Below are 26103 nucleotides of genomic sequence, written 5' to 3' on the forward strand. Positions count from 1 at the left end.
ACCCTTCTTTGCGGTAACTGGTCGCTTTCAGGTGGCCGAGGAATGGCCAACGGTCGGCAATAACTAATTGGATACGCCGACCACTGGCCACGTATTATTCTTCGCCCCTCATTGACTTCGCCTTTAACATGCCACCCGTTGTGAACTGACAGTTGGAGTAATTTACGATGTCTCTTTCCCCTCAAACATTGCACAACGTCTCCATTTGAGCAGCTAGTATGCGGGATTTTCCCTCCGCGTATCAGCAGACTCGATCATAAATATTTTTTGGTGGAAAATATCTATAACAAGGAAGCTGATCAAGGAATGCCGATTATACCATTCAATTGAATAAAAATTACAACCCGTTTATATCTCGAAAAAAGTGTAAAATTCGCAGACTTGATGAACAATAATATTCAAAGTTTCTTGAAATTTCCTCTCATTAAAACTCTTTTAATACAAAGTTTACATATTTTTTTTACTGGTCGACGCTTATAAATAAATAGCTGGGTAGGTATGGAAAAATCCATATCGCCATCTCATTTGCGAGTGGAGTAAAGTCTATCCTAATTAGTGAAGAAACGCTTAGGGAAGAGCCGAGCCTGTTCGAAGCCTCTCGGCTTTCAATCAGGGCCTTAATAGTTTAGTTAACTCTGCTGATATGTGGCAGCTGCGTTTTAATGCTGACAAGAGTTAAGTAATTCACCTCAAGGAGAACCATTAACAGCACGATTTCAGTATGAGAAGTCATGGTTACATGAATGAATAATGATCAAAAGGTCTAGTGTGGAAAAAGATTTGAGAGTTTATGTCGACAAGGAGTTGAAGTTTCTAGGCAAATGAAACGCAAGCTAATAAATCCAATAAACTTCTTGGACTGATCCGACGCTCCTAAGAGTTCATAGATGCAGAAGCGATGATACTGTTCATCTCTAGAACAGACTAGATAAAGCTATGGAGAAATATATATTCAGACTTGAAATGTTTAGCACCATATCGAACCCAGTGCAAGTCTAGTAGCTATTTCAAACTATCGTCGACAGTTTGGAAAAGATCCGGTCAAATGAAATGTTTTTAGATCTCCTGTGGACAAGTCACGAGAAGTACAAGAATCGGCGACAGGCCACATCAGGCCTATTCTTCAGCGCCTACATCACTATGTTTTGATATGATATGATATGATATGATATGATATGATATGATATGATATGATATGATATGATATGATATGATATGATATGATATGATATGATATGATATGATATGATATGATATGATATGATATGATATGATATGATATGATATGATATGATATGATATGATATGATATTTGTCGAAATAGCGAAGCTCTTCTTGCCATGGGTGGAGACAAACCGAGTTTGCCTATTGCAACAGGACGTTTCAGTGATACTTACGGAGAGTGAGTCACTACTTGGACAACATGACCATTTATTCTTCTGAGTGTGTAATTTTTATAAAGCCTATCATGACATGTCACCTCAATTAACACTGGAAAAGCTTTTTTAGCCACAAAACAATTGTATCAATGTACTAGTGACGTTCGCATAGAATCTAAACTTATTTTACTATTGCCATTCTCCTGCACATTACTATAAAAACAGAGCATCTTCAGCATGACGCAAAATTATATTCATTTAGCCCCGGAAGAAACCGTACATTATTTATACATATAGACAGTGCAGGTCTTTTCCATGTATTTTAAGCGCATTTTCTGATTTATGGAAAAAATGCACGATTGTGCTCGCCATATCCTGTCTTTCAGTCCGTCTGTCCGTCCGTGACTTCAAGTTTTCGTCGACGAGAAAATGCGCTCTCTGTCACTCACTGCAGTGAGTACTGAGTTATTTTTTTTTATCTTGGCGTCATATAATAAGGATGAGGCAGCCCCTGGTGGCCGTATGGGTAGAAGGCTTGGCCTCCTTGTCCTCCTGCAGCGCTCTGGCCACCGTGGCCACCGCTGCTGCTGCTGCTCGCTCCAAGCATGTGATTCTGATGGAAAATTACACTATCTTGATCTTGAGCGTTTATATTTAAATCGTATAATGGGATATTGTGCCTCAAGTTTATAATATTCATGATGGAAAATTACACTATCTTCACCCTGAGCGTTAATATTTAAATCGTATAAAGGGTTATTGTGTTACAATTTTATAATATTGATATTACCGTAAACGCTGGCCTTTTGTAATAGCGCTAACATGAGCCGAGATCAATCAGCGTGAAAAGTTACATATAAATGATATAAAAAAATTACGCTGGGAAATGGAGTGCGTCTTTGTTTAGAAGAATCCGTATTCAATCGACAAACCTATGCATATTTTTTCATTGTGGGAATTAGATTTATCGTTAGCTTAAATATTACTTGCAACTCGGCATTCTTTGTCTCTCTGATATGAAGTTATCCTACTGACTCTGCTAACCTAACTCAAGTTTACCGCCCTGCCATGTTTACTAAAGTAACTTTTCCAACAGTCTGTTTTCATTTGATCAAATTCTATTCCGTCTCCGTGTTCCGTAGATCAGTTTTTAATTCGGACTCTGTCTCTCACAAATAGAATATAGTTTGACCATGGATAGAGTAAACTTGTGCCTGCGTATGATACAGAACAATATTTTAATCACACTATTCGATTTAATTCAAAATAGAAATTCTCAACAAATCAACATGGTTTAGCAACATGCTTTATCATATCAACATGGTTTACCAACAAGCTTTATCATATCAACATGGTTTAGCGCCATGCTTTATCATATCAACATGGTTTACCAACATGCTTTATCATATCAACATGGTTTAGCGCCATGCTTTATCATATCAACATGGTTTACCAACATGCTTTATCATATCAAGATGGTTTACCTGAAAGAAGTCCTGGCTGAAGGAAGGAGGCCTCATGATGGCAGTGCTCATGTTTGCAGGGTCAGTAGAGTCCCTGAAGAATGGGGAGGTGGTGGTGGGGGCGGAGAAACAAGGAGGGTGGAACGCTGCACTGTTGGTCGATGCGTTACTGAAAAAAGCAAATATTTATACAAATATGTTTGTATACTACGACGGCAATGTTTGGGAGAAAATTGTTATCGTGATTATGTGTGATCAAATTATATCGACTTATATATCGGGCCTGAAATATTTCTTAATTCTGTAATATGCTTTATACCCACCCAGTGTGGAGGATAACTTATGCCCAGAGCTCGGCAGCGCTACTTTGAAATGTAGCGGCCGCTACCGCTACTGAAAATGTAGCGGCCACTACTAGACTAACTAGTAACGGCCACTACCTGTAGCGCGTTGCTGCCCACCCCTGCTTATGCCTAGCTCACCTGGTGAGCAGGTGGTGATGATGTTGGTGGTGGTGAGCGCGGGCCGACTCCTCCAGTCCCGAGTGATGCCCCAACACATGCCCGAGTCCCGCAGTGTTCGACGGACCGAAGAGAGGGGAGGTTATCGTGTTGGTCAGGCTGCTATTTCTTGTCACGCTGTCCGGTTTATAAGAACAATCAGCGCGGGGATTGCTGTTGTTATTACCTCTGCTGCAGGCGCTGCTTGCAGCTGCATGATGAGCTGCCCCGACGCTGGCTGAGCTGGAGGCAGCTTGAGCTGCAATAGAGCCACGTCCGCTGAAAAATAAACGAAAATTATTCAATCTTCCGCCCTCTGTTTTAATTATTTCACTTTGTCTTATAGAATTGAATAGAATAGAATAGAAGTATCGGCACTGAAGAAATAGGCCCATGGCCTATTTAGGTTAGGTTAGGTTAGGTTAGGCTAGCCGCTAGGTAGTCGATAAACCTTATGCCTCTTTTAGTTTCTATTAGAAAAGTCTGGCTTTCCAATTATAATTTTATAATTGTAATAAATCTAAAATAAGATTGTAACAAAATCCCTGCAATGAATTTAGCAATTATCCCGCCATTACCCAGCAAGGAGCGGGTTCTGTGGTGTCCTGGGTGGTGTGGGTGGTGCGGTGTGGTGGTGCAGCGCTGCAGGAGTGTGCAGCTGCACCGCACTGCTGCTCACGCTGCCGCTGCTGCACGTGTAGCTGCTGCTGCTGCTGCCCAGCAAGCTGATCACAAGGCGACAAAAAGTACTAAAAATTATTCACAAGTATTATTTTCTTTTGTATAATATAATATTTATTATTATATTCATAAGAATAATATTAGATTATTCACAACTATAATTTTTATTCTATCGAAGACTTTTTTATTGTTGCATTGTGGATTTTATTCACGCTTTGAATATAATATGATGGGTGACACATTTGGGGCCTTATCCATCAGGACGCATGGATCATAGGGAATCTTTCATGTGGTATTTTCTGCTGATAACAGACAATGTTGCATGCGAATGTTGGCTGCTCGACGGTTCTGATGTAAAATTTTTGCATTGGGGTCGGCAAAGTACAGTACGAATTTTTCAAAACAAGTAGCAAAACTGCCTCTTTACACGACATGCACGGCTTACACGACATGCACGGCTTACACGACATGCACGGCTTACATGACATGCACGGCTTACACGACTGCTCGACATACATGACATCCAATTTTTGCACGACAATCAAGGTTTGTAACTCATTCAGAGAAAAATTCCGACCCATCAAACAACACAAACAATAAGACAACACAACGGGGAACACGATATCTGAGTAACAGCAATAGTTTAAACATTAATATAGATACATTTTCCTAAATCATTCAAGCAATAACAAAAGCAAGTTAATCAGCAGCAATAAAATAACGTTCTCTCAAAATAATCAATTATGGAATAATACCAAATATTGAAACTAATACCTAAGAATATTAACAAGCAAGAAATATCATCATAAAAGCACTTTCGCAATATCAATAACTATATATCTTAGTCAAACAAATTTATCCAAAACTAATAAGAACTGTATCCAAACAATGAAACTTTGTAAAACTAATGTAACTCCTATTTAATTACTTGTAATCAGGCAATAGTTACATAACAATAAAGTTCCAGCAACAATAAAATAACAATTATTAATGACGCTCGCGCAAATTTACTAGACATTGAAAAGAAAAAAAAATCCAATGAAATTTATTATATCATCAGAGAAGACGTTCCGGAGTCCAGCTCTATCGTTCTTGAATACAGATACATCGTTCTAGTAAATTCTAGAATGCAGATACAATCAGTTAATAGTACAGATGAAAGTAGAAAAACTGAAAGTAATACGAAAATTAATAAATTAATAACAACAATACTGAGTAGAGAACAAACCTTGTAGTCGGGATGGTCGCGCTTGTGCTGCGTGCGCAGCCTCTCTGCCTCCTCTATGAACGGCTGCTTCTCTTCGTCACTCAGCACCCTGGTGGAGTGGCAGGGGTGAGTGGCAGCGGTGAGTGGCAGAGGTGAGTGGCAGTGGTGAGTGGCAGCGGTGAGTGGCAGAGGTGAGTGGCAGTGGTGAGTGGCAGAGGTGAGTGGCAGAGAAACAGAGTCAAAAGAATGGCGAAGTCGAGTGAGTGGCAGTGGTAACAAAGCGGTAGAGAAAAGTCGGTAAAAATTTAAGACAGATGAGTGACCGACTCTTGTGACAGAGGCTAGTGACAGAGACGAGCGAATGAAAACGTTACGTAGGCTACAGCGAAGACGAAGTGACAAGATGGGTGGTGAGTCTCAGAGATGAATGATGGACAGAAATGAGTCAACTAAGGGAACGAAACGTTTTTGTTATCTTACAAAACAATTTACATTCATATAATATTTTTTGTTTCATTCATACAAAAATCGTCAATTAGTTGTGATGAAAAATGATTGACAGCAATCGAGAAGAGAACCATTTTTATTAATAGATAAGATATATTTTTCACACAGATGAAGTAATAACAGGTATGAGTAAATGAAATAACGGATGAGTGAATGATGTACATTTTCCCAGGTAGACAAGAAAAAGACAATTTCAAATAAAGACAAAGATAAAGTAATAGTTTAACAGAGACAGTAGACTTTCGACCGCTTCAGAGAGATAGAACATCAGTGTCATGCATAGACATGGAATACACTCATCACCTAATACGATGATCATTGTTTAATTTAGTGCACTGCGTACATTTAAATAAATTTATTTAGCAAGGAGTATTCCGGATTAATCGCTAATATCGAGACCGTCATTAAGAGGCAAAAAATTTCATTAGAAATGAATTTAATTTTATCAAAATTCGTTCATTATGTAGATGTACATGTTTCTGAGTATTGTGAATGATAAATTCAAGATTTTATGCTCATTTGTATGGAGTATTAAACCCAAAAAATATCATTCCGAATTAAAGACGTGGTAACAAAATTTTTCATCTCGTAAACTCTTTAAGCTTGTTCTTCGTCATTGTCCTTATCAGCTCCCGTCATGACGATGGTTCTTCTAATAAACTGTCAAACTGATATAACCAATTTTTTAAGATTGCAATTATATTAATACTGATATTATGAATAAAATTATATTAAATTGCACGTTATTAGTTTGGCTACTTCCGCACTAGCCTAACTTTATAGAGCAAGTTACAAGTTCAGCTTGAGAGTTATGTCACCTCCTAAATAATATGCTATTATACTGTTGATTACTTATTTAACTTGAGAATTGGGTTAATATTAAATAACCCAATATCATACAGCAGGTCATAAGTTTAACCCGAGATTAAGACTACCTCCAGAGTTTGCCGAGCGTCTTGGAGAGCTCAGCGTTGTGCAGCTGTGGGTGTTGGTCGGAGAGCTTCCGTCGCGCAGCCTGCGCCCACACCATGAAGGCGTTCATGGGGCGCTTGATGTGCGCACGACTGCGCGACGTCGACTTCTGAGTCACGGGCAGGCTGGCCCAGTCGTACCCTGTAGGAGCTCAGGCGTTAGTTTTTGAGAATTTACAGACTGAGCTTCAATGGGAGACAGACTGCTGAATGCAATTTCTCGGCGATATTTACTTTAAAACTCAAAACATTTTTAAACACATCAGTAAGAGTTACTGCAATGCAGTGACATTGAGTTGCTTCGTAGGCCCAGATAAAAGTATGCACAAACCTAACGTTTTGAATACCTACTTATATTAGTACAACATATTTCTTTTTCAGCGGTTGCAAGAGCACAATGTTTCCAATATCATCAATGACGGTAGGATCGCATATCCTGATATAATAATTTAATATTAAGCTACACAACTTTGATGACTCCTACACTGCAACAATGGAGAAATTATTATAGTAAGAAATATTATAGTAAATAAATAAGTATTATATTAAAAGGATTTTGAAACTCAAGACATGCTCAGCTAAAGTGAAGCAACAAAATAGCTAGGAACGACAACGCACCGTTCCATCAGCAAAAACACGCCGCACGAGTGCGTTTGTTTGTCCATTTTTCTATTTTTAATTTTTATTTGGCTGATCTCAGGAGCGTTTATGAGAGCGTCAAGCTGACTGTCAAGCGACCAATTCTTGCTGACATTCGCACTCATGACAGACGTGGTTGAGGAGACAGGATTGATTGGCAGCCAAGGAGTGAATGTCAGACTCAAGCTCTTTGATCAGTTGAACTCCCGGTGGTCTGATGATATTTTCACTATAGATGCTGTCACAATATTTACGTTCAATGTTCATATCTATGCTCGATAATAAAATTTCTTCATGACAAGGAAAAAATAGTTTCATTTCCCGTAAGTGGCGGAAGAACCGGACTTGACAAGTCACAACAGATGATTGCTATGTTGTACTTTACTTTAGATCAGAAAAGTGTGACTGAACAATGGGCATCAATTTCTATTATGACTGCCTGAATAACTCAAATACTGTAAAATGTATTACAATTATTTTGTTAATTTAGTGTTGTACAAAGAATTTTGAAAGGATGTTGCTAAGCGTCTTGTTACGACGGACGTGAATGACCTGGGTTACCTGCAGCTGAGTCCCAGAGCAGCGAGGCAGGTACGGACGAAACGTTTCTTTATTATATTAACTATGCCATAGTGATCAGACTCCTTGGGATTAAAACTTGATACATGTGATAGTATCATATTTTGCTGTCATTTATAATCGAATCAAAATAGTATTAATAGACAGCGCCGTTTGACTTAGAATTTTTAGTGATGTTCGAAAAACCGAGTGATTTTTCACAAAACCGGTGTTCTTCGGTATTTAAATTAGCCCCAAGGATATAAGTGTAACTATTAGTTAAATTGCGAATTCTAGCGTGCCAGAATTAACAAAAATATATCTCAGTACTCACTGCAGTGAGTGACAGAGAGCGCATTTTCTCGAAACGTGAAGTCACGGACGGACAGACGGACAGACGAACAGACGGACGGACGGACATGGCGAGCACAATAGTGTATTTTTTCTATGTATGAGAAAATGCGCTAAAAAGAATTTAAGGGTATGATTATAAATGAGTGTTCGCTAATTATTGAAGCAACTGAATATCATGATTATACAATAAAATAATATTATGATTACCTACAACGTACTAGCTGTTGCTATAGGGAAATCTGCAGGTTCTCGGATATGGAATAATAATTTCTATTTTGTTGATGTGGTCCTGGTTACACAAGCACTGACAGCGACGTTTGATAGATTGAAAGTAAAAAATGAAATACAATATTTTTCTACTATAGCATGAATGCCAAAACTCCAACTTTATCCGTTCTATAGAAATAAAGACGAATAAAGTTTATTCGCGTTTTTTTCCAGGTTTCTCATCTCAAGAAAAAGCTTAATAAATTAAAACAATACTATATAATTCTTACTGTATGTGCTGCAAGATTAATTAAATATTATTTATAAGATGATCAAATCTTCCCGTCCAGTCAAAATTATATATCAGTTCCGTCTGGAGACAATTTACCTGGTATACAAGTTGACTTCATGTGAACACAAAAATTGACGGAAACGGCCTGAAATTCGAAAAATTTGATGATTTCATGCGGAAGTACTATATGATCGGATAAGTAAGTATAGAAATTATTATGCTTTAAATTAGAAAAATTACATTACAAATGGTTTTTCACTACCTACAGCGAAAGGCAAAGTGATCTTCGTTATTCAAATTTTGAGGATCGAGTAAGTTAAATCTTTGTTCAACTACCGTGGATTTTTGTCTCGATGAAATGCAACTTTGGAATCAAGTTGAGACCATCTACAATTTATAATACAGTCACGTTAATCTAAAATTTAGAATTTAGTCGCAACCATCTACAATTTAAAACCCTGCCACGGCTATCTGGGACTTGTAATTTAATCGCAGCCATGTACAAGTTATAATTTTACCTCAAAATATAAATGACTGGCAACTTGGAAAATTTTAGATATTCAACCTATTAGGTAATTTTCATATTATAATGCCTCACAAGCGCATGCAAGTCACTAAACATCTATGCAGGCATCAGAAACATTCGTTATTTTATCATAACAGTCACCATGACACATGATTGTGACCATTACACAAGATGTCATCGTACATAACCATGCTTGGTCATGACCATCGCGTGTGACCATCAACTGACCATCAAGGAGTCTAGTGACGGCGTCGTCGAGGCCAGCCTCCTTCATGTCCTCCGCCGTGGCCATCTCGCTGCTCTGCGAGGCCAGGGAAGGTCGCGTGCCACTTTGTGCCATCGCAATAGAAAATTTACGAGCTTTGTGCACTGCTAATATTTTTCAAAGATTTTCGAGGCTGCAAATTTCAATTTACAGTTTTTGTTTTGATTCTGATAATCCGCAAGAATTTTCGTAAGATTTACTCATTTAAGACTAACTTGAATCTAGTTATCAAATTATAATAATAATATGAAGATTGTTATGAAAAATTCGAAGTTCAACTGAAAATGCTGGAATTTAATGCAGAATGTAAACAGGAAAAGCAAAATAAGACAAGAAAACAAAAGTTTCATCTAATTAATGGACGGTTCTGAAACAATGAAAGATAGGTTTAGCGTACAAAATTTCCGTTAATTTCGCTAAATTAGAAAATTGTAACCTAAAGCTATTAGAATAGTCCGAAACTGATGCTACTGGAATTAAAATTATTAAGAAATATGGGACACAAGAAAGCTTTGGAAGATACATAGCTGCACAACACATAATATTGCGTGTCTTCTGGCCCACGCAGCGACCAACATCTCCTCAGTCAAGAGGTCAGTGGTGAAAACATGGCACTGCTTGCATGTGCATGTTCTATAATTTTAGCAGTAAACGCTCAGTAATTAGATGTGTTTAATTGAAGCTTATGGGTGTAAAAATGATGATGTTAGACATAAATTATTGCATTTGAATGAATTGGTCATGAAAAAACGCCTTAAAGCACGACTTATTGTAGCGGGGTTTGACATCTTGCTTGCATTTACACTCAGTAAACCGAATTCGATACACAGTAATATACATATGTTACATTATGATATCCCAACTGACCATCAGTAAGCCAGTCTAAGTTTGTCTACACATAACCGTTTTATTGAGGAAAGTCATGACAGGTCTCTATTATGAAGAGAAATTAGGCATGGCGATAATTATATTCACGAGCTTCGTCCAAGGGGCTTGAGATGAACACAATGGCTTGGCGTGAGAACAAGCTGCAGTGTCTGTCAGTTCGAGTGTTAGACGCGAGTCTCTTAGACAAAACATCTCGTTGTTGATAGCTTAGTTTTGGTCTTTGGAGACAAGAGCAGCGTTTGCACACCTGGCCAGAGGCACAGAATACAGCGTTGTGGCGGCAGAAGGTTGCACTGTTCACGGAACACTGAGGCGTCTCTTTGGGACACTCAACCTGTGACCGAGAAGTGCGGTGCGCCTGACGACCAGCAACCGTGGCGAATCCCAACACATCGTTGTTGTTCTCTGGCTCAGAAAGCATAATGGTAGCTCTGCAACATTTAACTTTAGAAGATCAGAACACGGCAGATTGTTCACAGATCAGAGATCAGATCAATTAGAACGGTTTTGCATGTAAAAATAAGTTGATATGTGATTTTAATTGCGACAATAGGAGGAGCTGGAGAGGCGGGGCGAAGCAAGTGGGCGGGGACTTGGTTAGAGGGCACCCGCGAGGCGAAATATGCGACGGTGTGCTTGTCTACCGGTTTAATCGATGCTCAAGGAAAAACATTACTGCTATCGTGAGCATTTCAGCGAGTCAGGCAAGATTTGAACTGAGCGTAAAATCTTGAAACATTGTCTCTGGGAAACCTTTTGATGATTTTGGTGGGCACGTCTACATAGGAGTTTAAGACAAGTAAAATATATAATAATCCTCCTAGTCTAAATATTCATTCACATGTGGCAGCCTGAAGTAACGAAGTAGAAGTTTTTAATTATTCCTTACTCTTGATCGACAAAGAGGGAAATTTTTCTAAACTTTCCCTATGACACGAACTGAACAGAATCTTCTGTACGTCAGTTCTTCCTTCCTTTTTAAACCTATTGATATTTGAGATTTTTTCTCTCTGATTGTAAGTAAACCTTTTGAACTTAGTTGTTTTTCTCATTTTTCAATATTGTTGTAAGAATTTTACGGAACATACTTCTCTCGTGTACATAAGGTTGGGACCTTTTAGGTAGGACCAGAGTTGATGAGCTCAGGCTAAATTCAATTTTAACCAAACTTGCCCTAGATTGTTCAGCAATTTGGTACGTGAGCATTTACTTATGTTATGATCATTTTATTGCTTGTTGACCTCGATTATTTTCTCTATATTGTTTACAATTTCGAATAACCTCAACTTTGTGTTCAAATTGTTCATTCTTTATTTTCAGAAACCGTTACAATCCACAACGAGTTTTCATTCTGAACAGTTCCCGAACAAAGAGCCATTCTTTATAATTGTTATCAACATTATAGGACTGTCGTTTTTGTTAGAAAATAGGAATATTTCATGTTGACTTTATGAATAGATTTCAGCCAAAATTGAAGCCCTGTGCACTTAAGCTGTTATATGCATTATTCAACAGAATTATAATTTTTGCAGATTAATTATTTCGTGGTTTTATTTGCTCGATAAGGTGGTTAGTATGAATAAAAAATGTATCTCAATGAAAATTTAATTAAAAAAATTAAATTCAATACTAAAGTAGATTTCGATTTCATTATTTCAACGTAGATCAAACGGAATAATGGAAACACATTTTCTACCTTGAAAAATATATATGGGAAGATTTAACGTCAGGCTCCTAGTTCCGTACTATCTATAAAATCTTATGGTTCCAGCGAGTAAAATTTTGGTAATGAAGAAGTATTTAACTTTTTATAAACAGGACGTACGTTATGAGAAAACTACAATCGCTATGAAGCGTTTTGCAGCCGCCCAAAAATTACGTCGATACCCCAAAATACGATAAACACATGTGCGTTGAATGTACGAATGTGCTCGAATTATTTTCCTTGTGCGTTCTATAGCTAACTTCCAACTTAGAATAGAATGAGTGCCTGTTGATGATTAAATCCTATATCGTTCCGTTCACACAAATATTGTGCGGGTGTATAAATTTCTTTTCATCGCTCAAGAATGATGAATGAGTTTGGTGCCACGAATGTGAGTTGTGCTGGGACCAGATTCACTGGGAACAGAATTACCGGGAACAGTTTCACTGGGAGCAGATTTACCGGGAACAGTTTCACTGGGAACAGATTTAACGGGAGCAGTTTCACTGGGAGCAGATTTACCGGGAACAGTTTCACTGGGAACAAATTTAACGGGAACAGTTTCACTGGGAACCGATTTACCGGGAACATTTTCACTGGGAACAGATTTATCGGGAACAGATTTACCGGGAACAGATTTCGTTTCACTGAGAACAGATTTACCTGGAACAGTTTCACTGGGAATAGTTTTACGGGGAACAGTTTTATGAGCACCGCATGTGATCGGTCTTAATAGGACAGATGAGTTCGGTCCCACGGCGGCGTCCACAAAAATGCTCGCCGCAATCAAACGACGCGAGCGGCGACGGCAAAAATCGCGGCAGCGGCGGCGTGACCTGGCGCGCGTGTCGGCGTAATGAGACGCGCGTGGCTTCCCCGCCGAACAATTGTATATGATGTATGGTATATGGTATATGGTATATGGTATATGGCATATGGTATACGATATATGGTAGTGGTCAGTTGGGTGCGGAGGTGCAATCAAATGTAATGTAATATTTATGTACGAATGAATTTACTGCAAAGGCTCTTTTTCGGGATTGTGCACTAATCTGCACAATTGCACACTAATATACGCATCATTGCCCACATCGCCCTTTGACTGGCTGCGTCGAGTTTTGGATGCTCCTGGAATAATTGTCTTGACACACCTAGGCAACGGAGCATACCAATGTATTATCTAAAATACTTTTAAATCATTCATCATTGACGAGCTAGCTTTTAAAGTTGTCCTTACAAGCTGATTTGGTTCACTTGCCAGTTCAAGCAAGGCAGGCGCGGGCGACCTCTATAAACATGTATATCTGTACTGCAGCTGGGATGTCTTCGATGAGTACGACAGGGAAAAGCACAAAACCTCACTGCTTTGAAATGATTTTATTTAAACCTATTACATTAACGCGCGACAATAAAAACCAAAGTAATACGATTTGAATATCAAAATGCAATCAGCAGTCTGAGCGAATTAAAAGAACATTTTTCAAAATGAGTTTGTACAATAAAATTAAAGGAGTTATTTTGACTTTAGAGTGCGTTACTTAGGACAGTACGAGTTTCCTTAGTACTTAATATTATAGTAATGGTAAATAAAGAAAAATCGACTCTCTAAAATTATTGGAAAAAGGCCTGCTAATCGCAGCTATGAATTGCTGAAAGGCGATAGTCCTTAAAATAGGGATCGCCTGTCACATATATTTTTCGATTTACTTTCTAATGTTTAATAAAAGACATGATTCATGTCAACACAATTACAATTTTTCAGAAAAAATATTAGAATTGTTTCATAAGTATAATATAAAAGTTGAATGGATAATTTTTCGACAGATTTAATTTATCATTCACTTTAATTTATTTTCTTTTTATTGAAATTTCAATCGAAGACGAATTGTTCAATCGAAATTTGTCAATCTACCCCTTACAGTGTATCGGTGTTTTTAATTGTTCTAGTGTCTAAGTTTGTACCATACCATATACCATGCAGTGCATCGGTGTATTTCCTCTAGAGTCTAAGTTTGAACCATACCATGCAGTTTATCGGTGTATTTCTTCTAGAGTCTAAGTTTGAACCATACCATGCAGTGCATCGGTGTATTTCTTCTAGAGTCTAAGTTTGAACCATACCATGCAGTGCATCGGTGTATTTCTTCTAGAGTCTAAGTTTAAACCATACCATGCAGTGCATCGGTGTATTTCTTCTAGAGTCTAAGTTTGTACCATACCATGCAGTGTATCGATCGGCGTTTATCTTCTGAATTGCAAGAGGCAAATCGTTGCCGATGGGAAAGCTTGTTTGAAAAATGCTCTTAGTTATGCATTCGCAAATGTGATATTAGAATAAAATCGTTTACAACATAGAAATACATTTATTATTATCAATAATACAATAATAGACTAGAAGTCATGCGCAGCTCTGTCGGATTTTATCCCACGTACGCGTTGCTCCAACGGCCCATAGCTACGGGAAATTTCCGTACGTGCTTGAAAAAATTTGATGTACGTTAGGTATTTAATTAATTTCTACTGTAATAATTTGCATCCAGTGAAATGCTTTTTAGCCACGCAATGAATAACTATTATGAATAAGTTAAACAAAAGAATAATAATACGAGGAAACAGTTGAATTTAAATAATTATATAAATTGAATATTTGTGTAATTAACGGTAAACCAATGAAGCAAGCCGTGAACAGCAGTAATCTGTTTTAAATAGATTCAATCAATCGTTTATGATTCTAGTCAATTGTAAATTGGAGTAATCAACCGCCTAGTAGAGTATTCATTAGAAAACTTTAACGGCAAACCTGTTGAACATTGTTCGTAAGAATGCCCACAAATAAATGGATACGTGAACCATGCAAAAGAAACCGATTGAAAAGTTCCAGCTCATATTAATCAGCTCATAAAAAGACCTCCCGATAAAGTAATTTATACTCGTATCTTCCACCGAGAGGAGTGGTGATCTCTACCGAACACACCTTACCGAGCGCATGCGGTCGCAGGACGGCTTGCAGAAGCGGCCGTGTCGCGGGCTGCGGGTCATTTATAAAGCTCATGGCGCAGTGACGTCGCTATTAATACGAGAGACAATGGATTATGTCCATGACGGATGACGCTTTCGTCTGGATGAGCGGCTAACACGGCCGGGACTTGTCAGGCCGGACCCGCACGAGCTACCCTGCAGGGGATCCAACCTCCGTTCAATGGGTCAACTGGGGTGGTATCTTTAAGTAGGGACTGCTTGAGTCTATAGGAAAGTTGTGTATAATCTACTGTAAACTGGTGAAGTAATTGGTTATTCACTGTAGTCAAGTGCAAATGCAATAGTTAAAAATAGGCTGGTATAATCATAAATTGCTGTAGTCAGATAAAATCTAGAGTTATCTGTTTGCGGCGCAACTGTGAACTAGCGTTGCAAACTGTAAGCTTCCAAAGTAAACTTTAAACTGCAGTATTCAAATGTAAGCAGGTGTACAAAAATCAAATAGCAAATAGTTCAAGTATATACTGAAATATTCATAAGTATTTCGCTGAAGTCAACAATTAATTTTCATTGTAAAATGTTAACAGGCTTAACAACTCGGAACTATTAGAGTTACCTCAGAACTGCGTCAGCTAACATGGAGCTATTTTCCTTCAAGAAATCGCTTTCATCCCTCAAAACAGGTTTGCTGTCACACCCTGGAAAGTGAAGGTACTACCTTAATATTTTTTAAAAGCTTTTGTATACTTCGCCTTTCTTTGCATTTTAGTCACAAATATGAACCCTAAAATTTGATTGTTTGTCTGCATTTCAAAAATATTTTTTGCCTGGTTTCTACATTTTACTGTCAAAACAAGCTCGAACATACGAGCGCATGACGATACGTCTCGTTGTTTGTTCCCTCAATCGCAGAGTTTCATTAAATGCCTCGCTCATGCCGGCTCATGCCTCGCGAGACAAACGTATGCATAATGCCTCGCGAGACAAACGTATGCCTCACGCCTCTCGAGGCCCTCGCGCCTCAGCCCCGAAGGCTCTGAGTTAGTGAGGCCAGATGCGCCGTCAGCGAGACAATGGGCGTCTCTTCGCGGCCCGCGGAGCGAGACTCGCGAACACGCGAGACATTCTCGTGCGCCTTCGAGACATTCTGCGCATGTGGCTGCTGCACGTGAGACATAGTACACTAGAGACGTGCTGCACGTGAGACATGGTTCACTAGAGACGTGCTGCACGTGAGACATAGTTCACTAGAGACGTGCTGCACGTGAGACATAGTTCACTAGAGACGTGCTGCACGTGAGACATAGTTCACTAGAGACGTGCTGCACATGAGACATAGTTCACTAGAGACGTGCTGCACATGAGACATAGTTCACTAGAGACGTGCTGCACATGAGACATAGTTCACTAGAGACGTGCTGCACATGAGACATAGTTCACTAGAGACGTGCTGCACATGAGACATAGTTCACTAGAGACGTGCTGCACATGAGACATAGTTCACTNCAGTGTTACGTCATAGAAGTGTGCAGTGTTACGGCATAGAAGTGTGCAGTGTTACGGCATAGAAGTGTGCAGTGTTACGTCATAGAAGTGTGAGGTGTAACGGCATAGAAGTGTGCGGTGTTACGTCATAGAAGTGTGCGGTGTTACGTCATTTGCTGTTTGTTTGCAAGAGCCTGAACCCAATAACATTGTGATCGTGCCAGACACTGTCACTAAGGATATTTTTGATAATGAGGATGCTAAGGATACTATAATGTCATTCTCCTATTGAAGGGATACCGTCCGACCGCTATTCTCAGTAGGGTGTAAATGGGAGGCGGGGGCAGTGGCTTCGTTGGTTCAGCCCCCCTCTTAATGGTCCCCCCTCTTAATGATCCTCTTCTTGGCAATTACTTCACTAAATGTTGGCCTACCGCGGGCACGAGACGCCGGGTTTTTCACACAGAGCCTTTGATCGAGGGAATGCCGGTGATGCTGCTGCTGTTGCTGCTGCTGCCGTATGCTGCTGCTGCTGTCGATGCTGCTGCTGCTGCTGACGTATGCTGCTGCTGTCGATGCTGCTGCTACCTCTGCTTCTGCTGCTGTCGATGCTGCTGCTGCTGCCTCTGCTGTTGGTGCTGCTGCTAATGCGATGCTGTTGCTGCTCTGGTTCCTGCTGGTGATGGGAAAATTATGCTATATACTGCTTGACCTGCGGCTGCTGCAGCAGATACAACGTACTGCTGAAGTGATGTCCGTTGAATCAGATGCAGTTGTGGTATGTATATAATCTTCTCTCCATCTGCTCTGTACCCTCTGTGGCCTGCGAATCTTCAATATTTGCAATCAATTAGTTACAAAAGGCCTGATACGAGGCAATGGGTGAACGGAGAGTGCCACGAGGCAACATGAGAGGGCCACGACATCGCGACAGTGCCACGGCTGCGGTGCCTGTGAAGCCTGCGAGGCACAGCGCCCTACGTTGTCCTGCTGATATACGACGCACGGCAAGAAGAAGAAGTGGGCGCACAAAACACTGCGTTACGAATTGACTTCCGCAGCGTGCGTGCTGCGATGAGATGCTTGCGCGCTGCCTCTTCATCGCACCGCAGAGACTCCTCCGCGTAGCTTCTTCATCGCCACGTTGAGTTTCATCGATGTAATGCAAATTATTTATTTATTCGTGTATTTTTAGTATTTTTTGTTTTATATCGTGCGTGAAATTTAATAATATTCTCCGTGGTCGTCATCGGTATCCGTTATTGTCTACAACGCTGCCGCTAAACCTGAGGAGCAGACTATTTAGCTACTAATGTCCCATGCTCTCAATGCCTGATAAAGACATAATAACGTGCAAGTGTTGCAACAGGAGTACGGTGTATTCAAAAAAGGATCCTATTTTAAAAATTTTAAATCTCGTCATGCGCCATTATCCCTATTCGAATAGTGTGAGCAAAAAATATAAAAATTTAGAAGTGGAAATACCTGCCTGGTCCTATAACTGCTCTCTTCTAGGCGTTACAAATCCCGCGATACTCATTGCTAAAATGATTGGAGAGTCTAAATACCTTTTTTGAAATCTATAAAGTCGATGTCTGCCACATATTGACTTAGTTTCAAGCTGAATTTGATTTTGGTGACCACTGGTTGGCATCTATCTTCAATGCTTAGAGGATATAAATTCAATCTTTAGCCTTATTTTTTTCAAGGGAATATCAGTATTAATGTTACTGGGATTTCCTTTAGAACTTCACCAGTTCTGTTTATGCTGCAATTGAGAAGAGAGAGGGAGAGTAATTTGCTTCATAAGCGCTTTCCTGAATTTTTTATCGATCATATGTGTACAGGGAATTGATTTAGTCCTAGATGGGCAAAATAGGTACCTAAATATCTAGAGTATGAAAGAATCTCAGGATAAAGTTATCGTATGTTGCTTCGCAGCGTGAAATACCCCCACAAACATCGCTAAAAAATTTCAATGCCCGGACTCTAATGGTGTCATTTATCAAAGCTATCATATTTCTTAGAATTGTTACTTATATGTATTCTAGTGTGATGCGGACTTGCAAAAAAGCCATGCTATTACAATGACTTTTAGATCTAGGCATCTTAGATACTCGGTGATGTCATGCATGATGTGGCGTGTGATTATATCATATAGTGTCTTCTATACCGTGCGGATAGTCACTTTATTTTGCTATTATTTATATATAAATTATTCTGTTATTTATATAGGTCGACATTACGTTATGTCACAACCTACCCCTGTACTGTTAACACCTACCCTTGCATTGTTAACACCTACCCCTGTACTGTTAACACCTACCCCTGTACTGTTAACACCCACCCCTGTACTGTTAACAACTACCCCTGTACTGTTAACACCTACCCCTGTATTGTTAACACCTACCCCTGTATTGTTAACACCTACCCATGTACTGTTAACACCTACCCCTGTATGGTTAACATACACTCCTGTATAGCAACACCTACCCTTGTATAGCCAACATTTACCTCTATAGTGTTTACACCCATCCCTGTATTGCATACAGCCATCCCTTTATTGTATACAGCCATCCCTGTATTGTATAAAGCCATCCCTGTTTTGTATACACCCATCCCTGTATTGTACACACCCACCTCATGTCTAACACATGACATGTGTTAATAATTTCCATGACGCAGTTCCCCACGAGCAGCCCCTGGCCTAGCGCGAGTCCCCATCGCAGCCCCGGAGTTTCTGCTCAGCCGAGCAGGCATCCTGAGGGCGAGAGGTCCTGTGAGGCGGGGAGGCATGTCGAGAAGATCTCTGGTTCTTGCTCTTCTCCAAAATCAATCATCGTCATTTGAAGTAACCTCTCATAGCTGATAATCGCTCGTAAACTTTCTCGAGAGACATTCTAATCGATTCTATGAAGTCTCATAACCGCTAATCGCTCGTAAACTTTCCCGTAATCTATCATCGTAGTTGTTCCTCGTATGACTAATCGTCCGTTCTTTCACTTTATAATAAAATCTATCATCGTCGCTGTAGATCATTTCATTTCTGATGATCGTTTTTAACTTTATAAAACCTAGCATCGCCATTATTCTTCTTTTGCTCTTAATTGTCTGTCCCATTCTTCCTATAAATGCACCTTACCTTACATATGATATTTGTTTGGTTTGCATATGTGTTTATACATACCTATAGCAGTTATCAAAGTTTGAATCTCTTTATACTCTATTTCAAAATGAACTTACAGATGTTGAACGAGCAATTATAGCTGTGTTAAATGTTATTTGCTTACTTTCACGTTATTGTTTAGTTTTAGTTTCATTCGGTAATTTAGCTTAATTCTCTAACTGCACATTCTCCGTTTCATCAAACTCGAACGCTACGTTTAATTAATAGAATCGACATAATTTTGCATATTTATGCTTCACTACCTATAGCACGACCCAGAAAGTATTAGTCAACTCAGGCCACACTTTCAAAACTCGTTTAAGTACACGTAACAGCCTTTTTACACGTAGCGGCCGATTTCTCTTCTGTGATTAGTACGTTTATCTTGAAAAGTCGTCAATGATTGGCTGACAGAGTTACGAAGTCGTAACTATTTTTGATAATACGGCCTCAATTAGAGCATTGCTGGAAGCAATGGCTAATACCTCACCTATCCGTGCAATACGTAAAGTTGAGAAAACATTGGTGCTTTAATCGTTCATTGATTACAGTGAGTAATTGAACTTGATTGCTGAAAGATTATTTCTACTGATGAGTCTCCTCGCAAATAAGTAAATTCTGCGAGGATATTGGTTGTTAATATGTTTGTGTAGAAAATATTTTATGGACTATTGCAAGTGGTATTCTAATTGGATTTTCAATGTAGCATGAATATTAAAAAATCAGCCACAATCAAACTATTTGTATTTGTACGCAATAATTAATAAAAAACCTATGAATTTGATCAAAAGTCAATTAATATTTTATGAAACCAAGTTTCGACTTACTTTCTCCCATTGTTGCGTTATTCCACATTTCAGATTCATTCATTATAGATGTAAAGAAAAACATTATATATGATGTAAATATAATAGTACAATTTGAGACAATTTTCGGTAAGAATAACACCAAAAATAAGTAAACTACTTCGCCCACAGACGCTGTGCTAGGTAGAGGGTTTTATGGTGGATAAACAGCCAGTTAAAAATATGTAGTAATTGCTCGGTTCCGACTTGCTTTCATTGAAGATGGAAGAAGTCATCATAAGTCACGCAAGCTCTGCTATCCACCCGACAATCGGCGTGAAGAAAGACTCAAGTTTTTGCGAGTGTTCACACTTTAGCGTCAGGAGTGAGTACAGAGCTCGCTAACGGCGCCTAACATGTGTTAGGAAGTGCCTCAATTTGTTCAGAAGGCGTCACGCTTCGTCATGCCCTCGCGAGACATACCCTCGGTTGCTGTACCTTGTAGGTAAACCCTCGGCGCACAGCAGCAATGTTTGCCTGATGCAAACGGCAGAACATTAATGTTTTAATGTTGAAGAAGTTGCAGAATGTTAATGTTTTGATATTAACCATAGGCCGGAATGTTAATTTTATGATGTAAAAGAAATGGCACAATGTTAATGTTTTTGATGTTAACTAGGTGACAGAGATTAATGTTTTGATGCTAACACAATGGCTTTATTTTAATATTTTGATTTTAAATAAATTGCTGAATGTTAATGTTGTGGTGTTAATGCAATGGCTGAATGTTTATGTTGTGGTGTTAATGCAATGGCTGAATGTTAATGTTGTGGTGTTAACGCAATGGCTGAATATTAATGTTGTGGTGTTAACACATCTGTTGAATGCTTATGTTGTGGTGTTAATGCAATGCCTGAATGTCAATGTTTTTATGTTAATGATTTTGGAAAAAAAGAAGCCTGATGAAATATGGTTATGGTAATAATAATTTAAAACAATTATATGAGATTAACTGATGATGTGAACACACACACTAGTATCATATATTCACGTGGAACAAAATTTTCCGATATATCAACACAAGAGTTTGCTAGCTCTAGAGTTTGGCACTATATTTCACACACGCATGGAAGAGGCAGGCAGACTCGCTGTATCGTGACTATCTCCTAACAATATGTTGCTTCACAAAGTATGAACACGATGAATTTAATTTAACAAAATCATTTTAAAATCTTTTCAAATGGGTAATTGGGCAATAATACGTCAACAAACGTATTAATCAAATACCTGGCAATACCTACTAATGCGAAGTTTTTAAATTTTGTTGTTCAAATTGAAGATAGTGAGAAATATCATTGTAGTTTATCACCTGCAGTCGGGGCTAATTAAAATCAATAAATTTAAGTTATGTAGACAAGTTCACCCAATTACCTGTCGATATCCTGTGATCGACTTTCAAGTGACGAATTTTCCAATTTCGCGATTGATTGCAGCTATGGATTAAAATGAAAATCTGTTAGCCATATTATACCGAGTTGAAAGCAGAATATAAGTACTGCACAATAAATGTAAAGCGTACACTCACTCAACTTCGTGATAGGCAAAATCTGGACCCCACCTGCCTTCCAACTGACGTTTGTCAACCGTACCCTGCCTAATCAACTTTATCCGAGAAGGCACGACAACACTAGAAATTGACTAATTTCATTCGTCGTCTTGGAAGAAATTACCACTTTCGAATGCATTGCTGTCTTCATTTGCTGCCAGGAAATGAGGTAACGCGCCTGAGATTTGTGCCGCGGCAGCCGACCTACCAACATCTCAACACTTTAGCTGTGCCCTGTCGCTGGGCCTACGCATTTTCAGCGAATAAAGGCTCGTAATCCTTGCTGAGACTAATATTCTACTGTCTTATTATTTTGTGTGAATGTGGTTCTAGCAGGATTAATTCAATGTATTATTTCCCGTGTATAAACTAGGTAGGATTTATGAGGCTCACTATAGTTATAGTTTAACTTTGGGGATATCCTCCATTTGGGACGTTAAAAGTTCATGTAAATTAACTTGGGATTTGCTTAGGGTCTAGTATAGGAAGATGGACGTTTAGCATTTTATTCCTTTTATAACTTTTCCCTTGCATATGAACCTCCAACTGTCCTGCCTGTCTTCTCTATAGTGAGCCTTCCTGCTACTTTATACTCCTCTTCTGTTAGGGTTTCATTCCTTGCATTATAGCCTAGCAGTTGTGACCTCGGTTACACACTCCAAATTGATTCAGGTGTGTGCCAAATATTTACATGCATTGCCTTATACTCGTTTATACTGCCTTTATTATTGAATTAATCGAGACTGTAATCGCTGCTCTGCATGTGCTTAAATCACAATTTATATTTTCAACAGGATGAACTGATAAACTACAACCGTTGCTGCACCGCCTGCTGCTGTCCCGACCCTTCCTTGAACATGTCCATCCTGACCAAACTATTGATTATCATTTCGTAGGAAGATTTATACATTGGATGCCCTTGGCCTGTGATCCTTGAAGGCTGGACCAAGGCCTGTCAACATTATTCAATAATCGAGTTGCTATAATCCGCAAAGAAGCCTGAACCTTGACCTACCCTCGACGTTACGGAGAGTCAAGAAGCGGACACGAAAATTAAATGTAATAAATTTTCCTTTTCTGATTATTAATCTTTACGTCTTAACCTAACATGAAGCGAATTGAAAAGTTCCTTATGCAATCTCTGGCGGTATGTTGATTGTAGTCTACGGTAGAATTGTCCACTATTTCAAATCAAAGTCGAATTGGTTCACTATGTCTGTAGGTGATTCGTCCCAGGTTCTCAGGTGATAAATACTCCAGGATAATAACGTGTGGATCTCCTTCATACGTATAGCTTATTTACTATTGCTCGAACTTGAGTCACCATCCAGACTCCTGACATGAAATAACAAAACTAAAATGAATAAAAGATAATATGAATAGGAACACTAAAATATGTACAAATACGAACGAATCGATATATTTACAAGATTGTAATATATATATTTATGCAGAGTAAATGACGCAAAGGACAAAATATAAATAGATGTTAACTACCACTATACCAGCATACAGTGGAGAAAATACGAATTTAGTCCGTCACCAATTGTGCAAGTTTTTCCACTTAGAATGATGAGAGAGACCTGTAATTGACATCGTAGGTAGACCTCAACTTTGAGAGACAAAATGTGAAAAAAATTTTGAGAAAATAATTTTGTCGGACTTATAATGATGTTATTTGCAGATAATGGTGGGTGTGTTGCTGACGGTAGCATTTGTAACGTTGGTCTCAGCTTTCTGTAGGTCATTCACTAGATCCCCTTTGTGGTTCTGGGATTTTTCCTCACCGTTCTTGTGATCGTTTTGACCCCTCGGGCTGAGATCTTGCGTGGATACCCGGATCGAGGGAGAATAATAGTGGTCTTGTAGCTCTTCCATTTTCTGATTATTGCTCCCACAGCAGATTTCTTCACACCAATCCGCTTGCCTCTTGCAGATTTAGTCTTTCCAGCCTGGTGTAGGTCTATAATTAGGTTTCTGGTGCCCTCCGACAGCTCTTTCGTCTTCACCATAATGAAGTTTCGAGTGTGACTGTTTGAGGTTGTGGGCAGGTGTCTTTTATACAGTTAACGACTTCAAACAGGTTCCATTAATACAGGTACATACAAATGAATGGGGGAAAGTGAAGTCTCTTAAAAAATAAAAGTTACAGGTCTGTGACAGCCAGAAATCTTGATTGTTTGTAGGTGACCAAATACTTATTTCTAACCATCATTTGCAAATAACATCTTTAAAAGTCCACCAAAATGATTTTCTCAATTATTTTTTTTCACATTTTGTCTCTTATAGCTGAGGTCTACCTATGATGTCAATTGCAGGCCTCTCTCATCATTTTAAGTGGGAGAACTTGCACAATTGGTGCCGGACTAAATACTTATTTTCCTCACTGTAAACATGGAAAAACCCACACCTTGCGAGTGTGGGTTTTCGGGCAGTAATGGACATTAATAAAACCTATTCTCAGGATCTAACCTACGAATTTCCATAAAAAATATCATATATACATGGATACACAAATACACAACAGAATCACTAAAAAAAATAATAATGGACGAATGCTTACCACTACAACATAAGCGAGGGTTTGATGCAGTGTCGAGGACTTGGCCCCCGTACAGTGTTTTCGTTTCTTTCGCTTTTATTGTCCACGTATTTATCTAATGTTTAGTCTTAGACATACAAATGAACTGTGTCAATTAATGATCAATTAATGAATCGATAGAGGCCAAAAAATGTTTTTATTTACATCATGATTTTTAGCACTAATCAGCCAAAACTAATGAAGCCATTAAGGGTGTACGACAATTGAACACAATGGCGCTCGTTAGTTTGTATGACCCGGAACATTAAAATATAATGATATTAATGGAGACAAATAAGTTTTTTATTTAAACATTGGTGGACTTAGCATGGTCACATTGGTTAATTGCTCCAATTCGAATAAATGGTAGGACGCACAATTATTAAACTGGCGACCATAAATAACTTTTTATCACGAGTACATTGATGAATATACCTGCCATTCTAAGGATGGGTTGAAGGAGCGGAGGGCGAGCGGAAAGATGGGTTGAAGGAGCGGAGGGCGAGCGGAAGGATGGGTTGAAGGAGCGGAGGGCGAGCGGAAGGATGGGGTGAAGGAGCGAAGGGTGAGCGGAAGGATGGGTTGAATGTTGACAACGGTCGCCGTGGCTAGGGATGTTGAATAGCTCTTAACACATTTATCTCACTAGAGTTATACATGTTTTGGTATTCCTAATAAAAATATACTAGTGTAAGAAGTACAAAATTATAATGATACTCACGGCTCCGTAATAGAAATGATGGATTGTTCATTCATTTATATGCCAACCTCTTAGAAATTTAAGGAGATATGCTCGGTCTAGTTTTTCACGTTCACTCATGATCCCAACGGCAACCGGCGACTAGAGTTCTCGAAATAAAATTTCACATTATTGAAGTTTTAGTATGCTCACTCAGCTTGTCCAACTTATAAATCAATTTACTTTATTTTCTACGTGTAAACTACGTGAAACGTGCACCAGTGCTACATTACGTCCATACGGGCGATACGCCCTGAAAACGGTGAAAGAGTCGACCCCAGTGAAAGCATACCCGTACTTGTGGCTGTAGCCTCTGCCCTGTAGCCTCGGCAATCTGAGTATTATGCTGTGTTTTTCATAATCCTAATGACTTTTATTAACCGCACCTTTTATATCTGGCACCTGATTGGCCACCAAATTTTGGTCACCCTTTAATCTGTCACCACCAAATATGAGTCACCACATAATTTCAAGCACTGCGTTCAAGTGAAAAATTTTTATTGGTAAGGAAATTGAATAAAAATTGTATAGAAATATTTAAATAGTTCATAATTATATATGCACCTCTTAAAAACACAGGTAAATTTATTTCTGGCAAGCATTCAATAGCGTGTATTGGA

At 38.9% G+C, this 26103-nt stretch overlaps 1 protein-coding gene across 1 annotated transcript; it reads right to left on the bottom strand.

The window, feature by feature from the left end:
* Window positions 1-1826: 1826 nt before the first annotated feature.
* On the bottom strand, window positions 1827-9733 carry LOC108682827 (transcription factor Sox-8). Its single transcript, XM_018172067.2, has 8 exons — window positions 9513-9733; window positions 6673-6850; window positions 5252-5339; window positions 4644-4648; window positions 3921-4067; window positions 3325-3621; window positions 2864-3011; window positions 1827-1992 (listed from the first exon to the last, which is right to left on the bottom strand). Exons 1-8 carry the CDS (start codon window positions 9622-9624, stop codon window positions 1855-1857), a joined length of 1113 nt encoding a protein of 370 aa, XP_018027556.1. The 5' UTR covers window positions 9625-9733; the 3' UTR covers window positions 1827-1854.
* Window positions 9734-26103: the final 16370 nt, after the last annotated feature.

Source organism: Hyalella azteca, unplaced genomic scaffold (assembly GCF_000764305.2).
Source record: "Hyalella azteca isolate HAZT.00-mixed unplaced genomic scaffold, Hazt_2.0.2 contig1316, whole genome shotgun sequence".
Taxonomy (NCBI): domain Eukaryota; kingdom Metazoa; phylum Arthropoda; class Malacostraca; order Amphipoda; family Hyalellidae; genus Hyalella; species Hyalella azteca.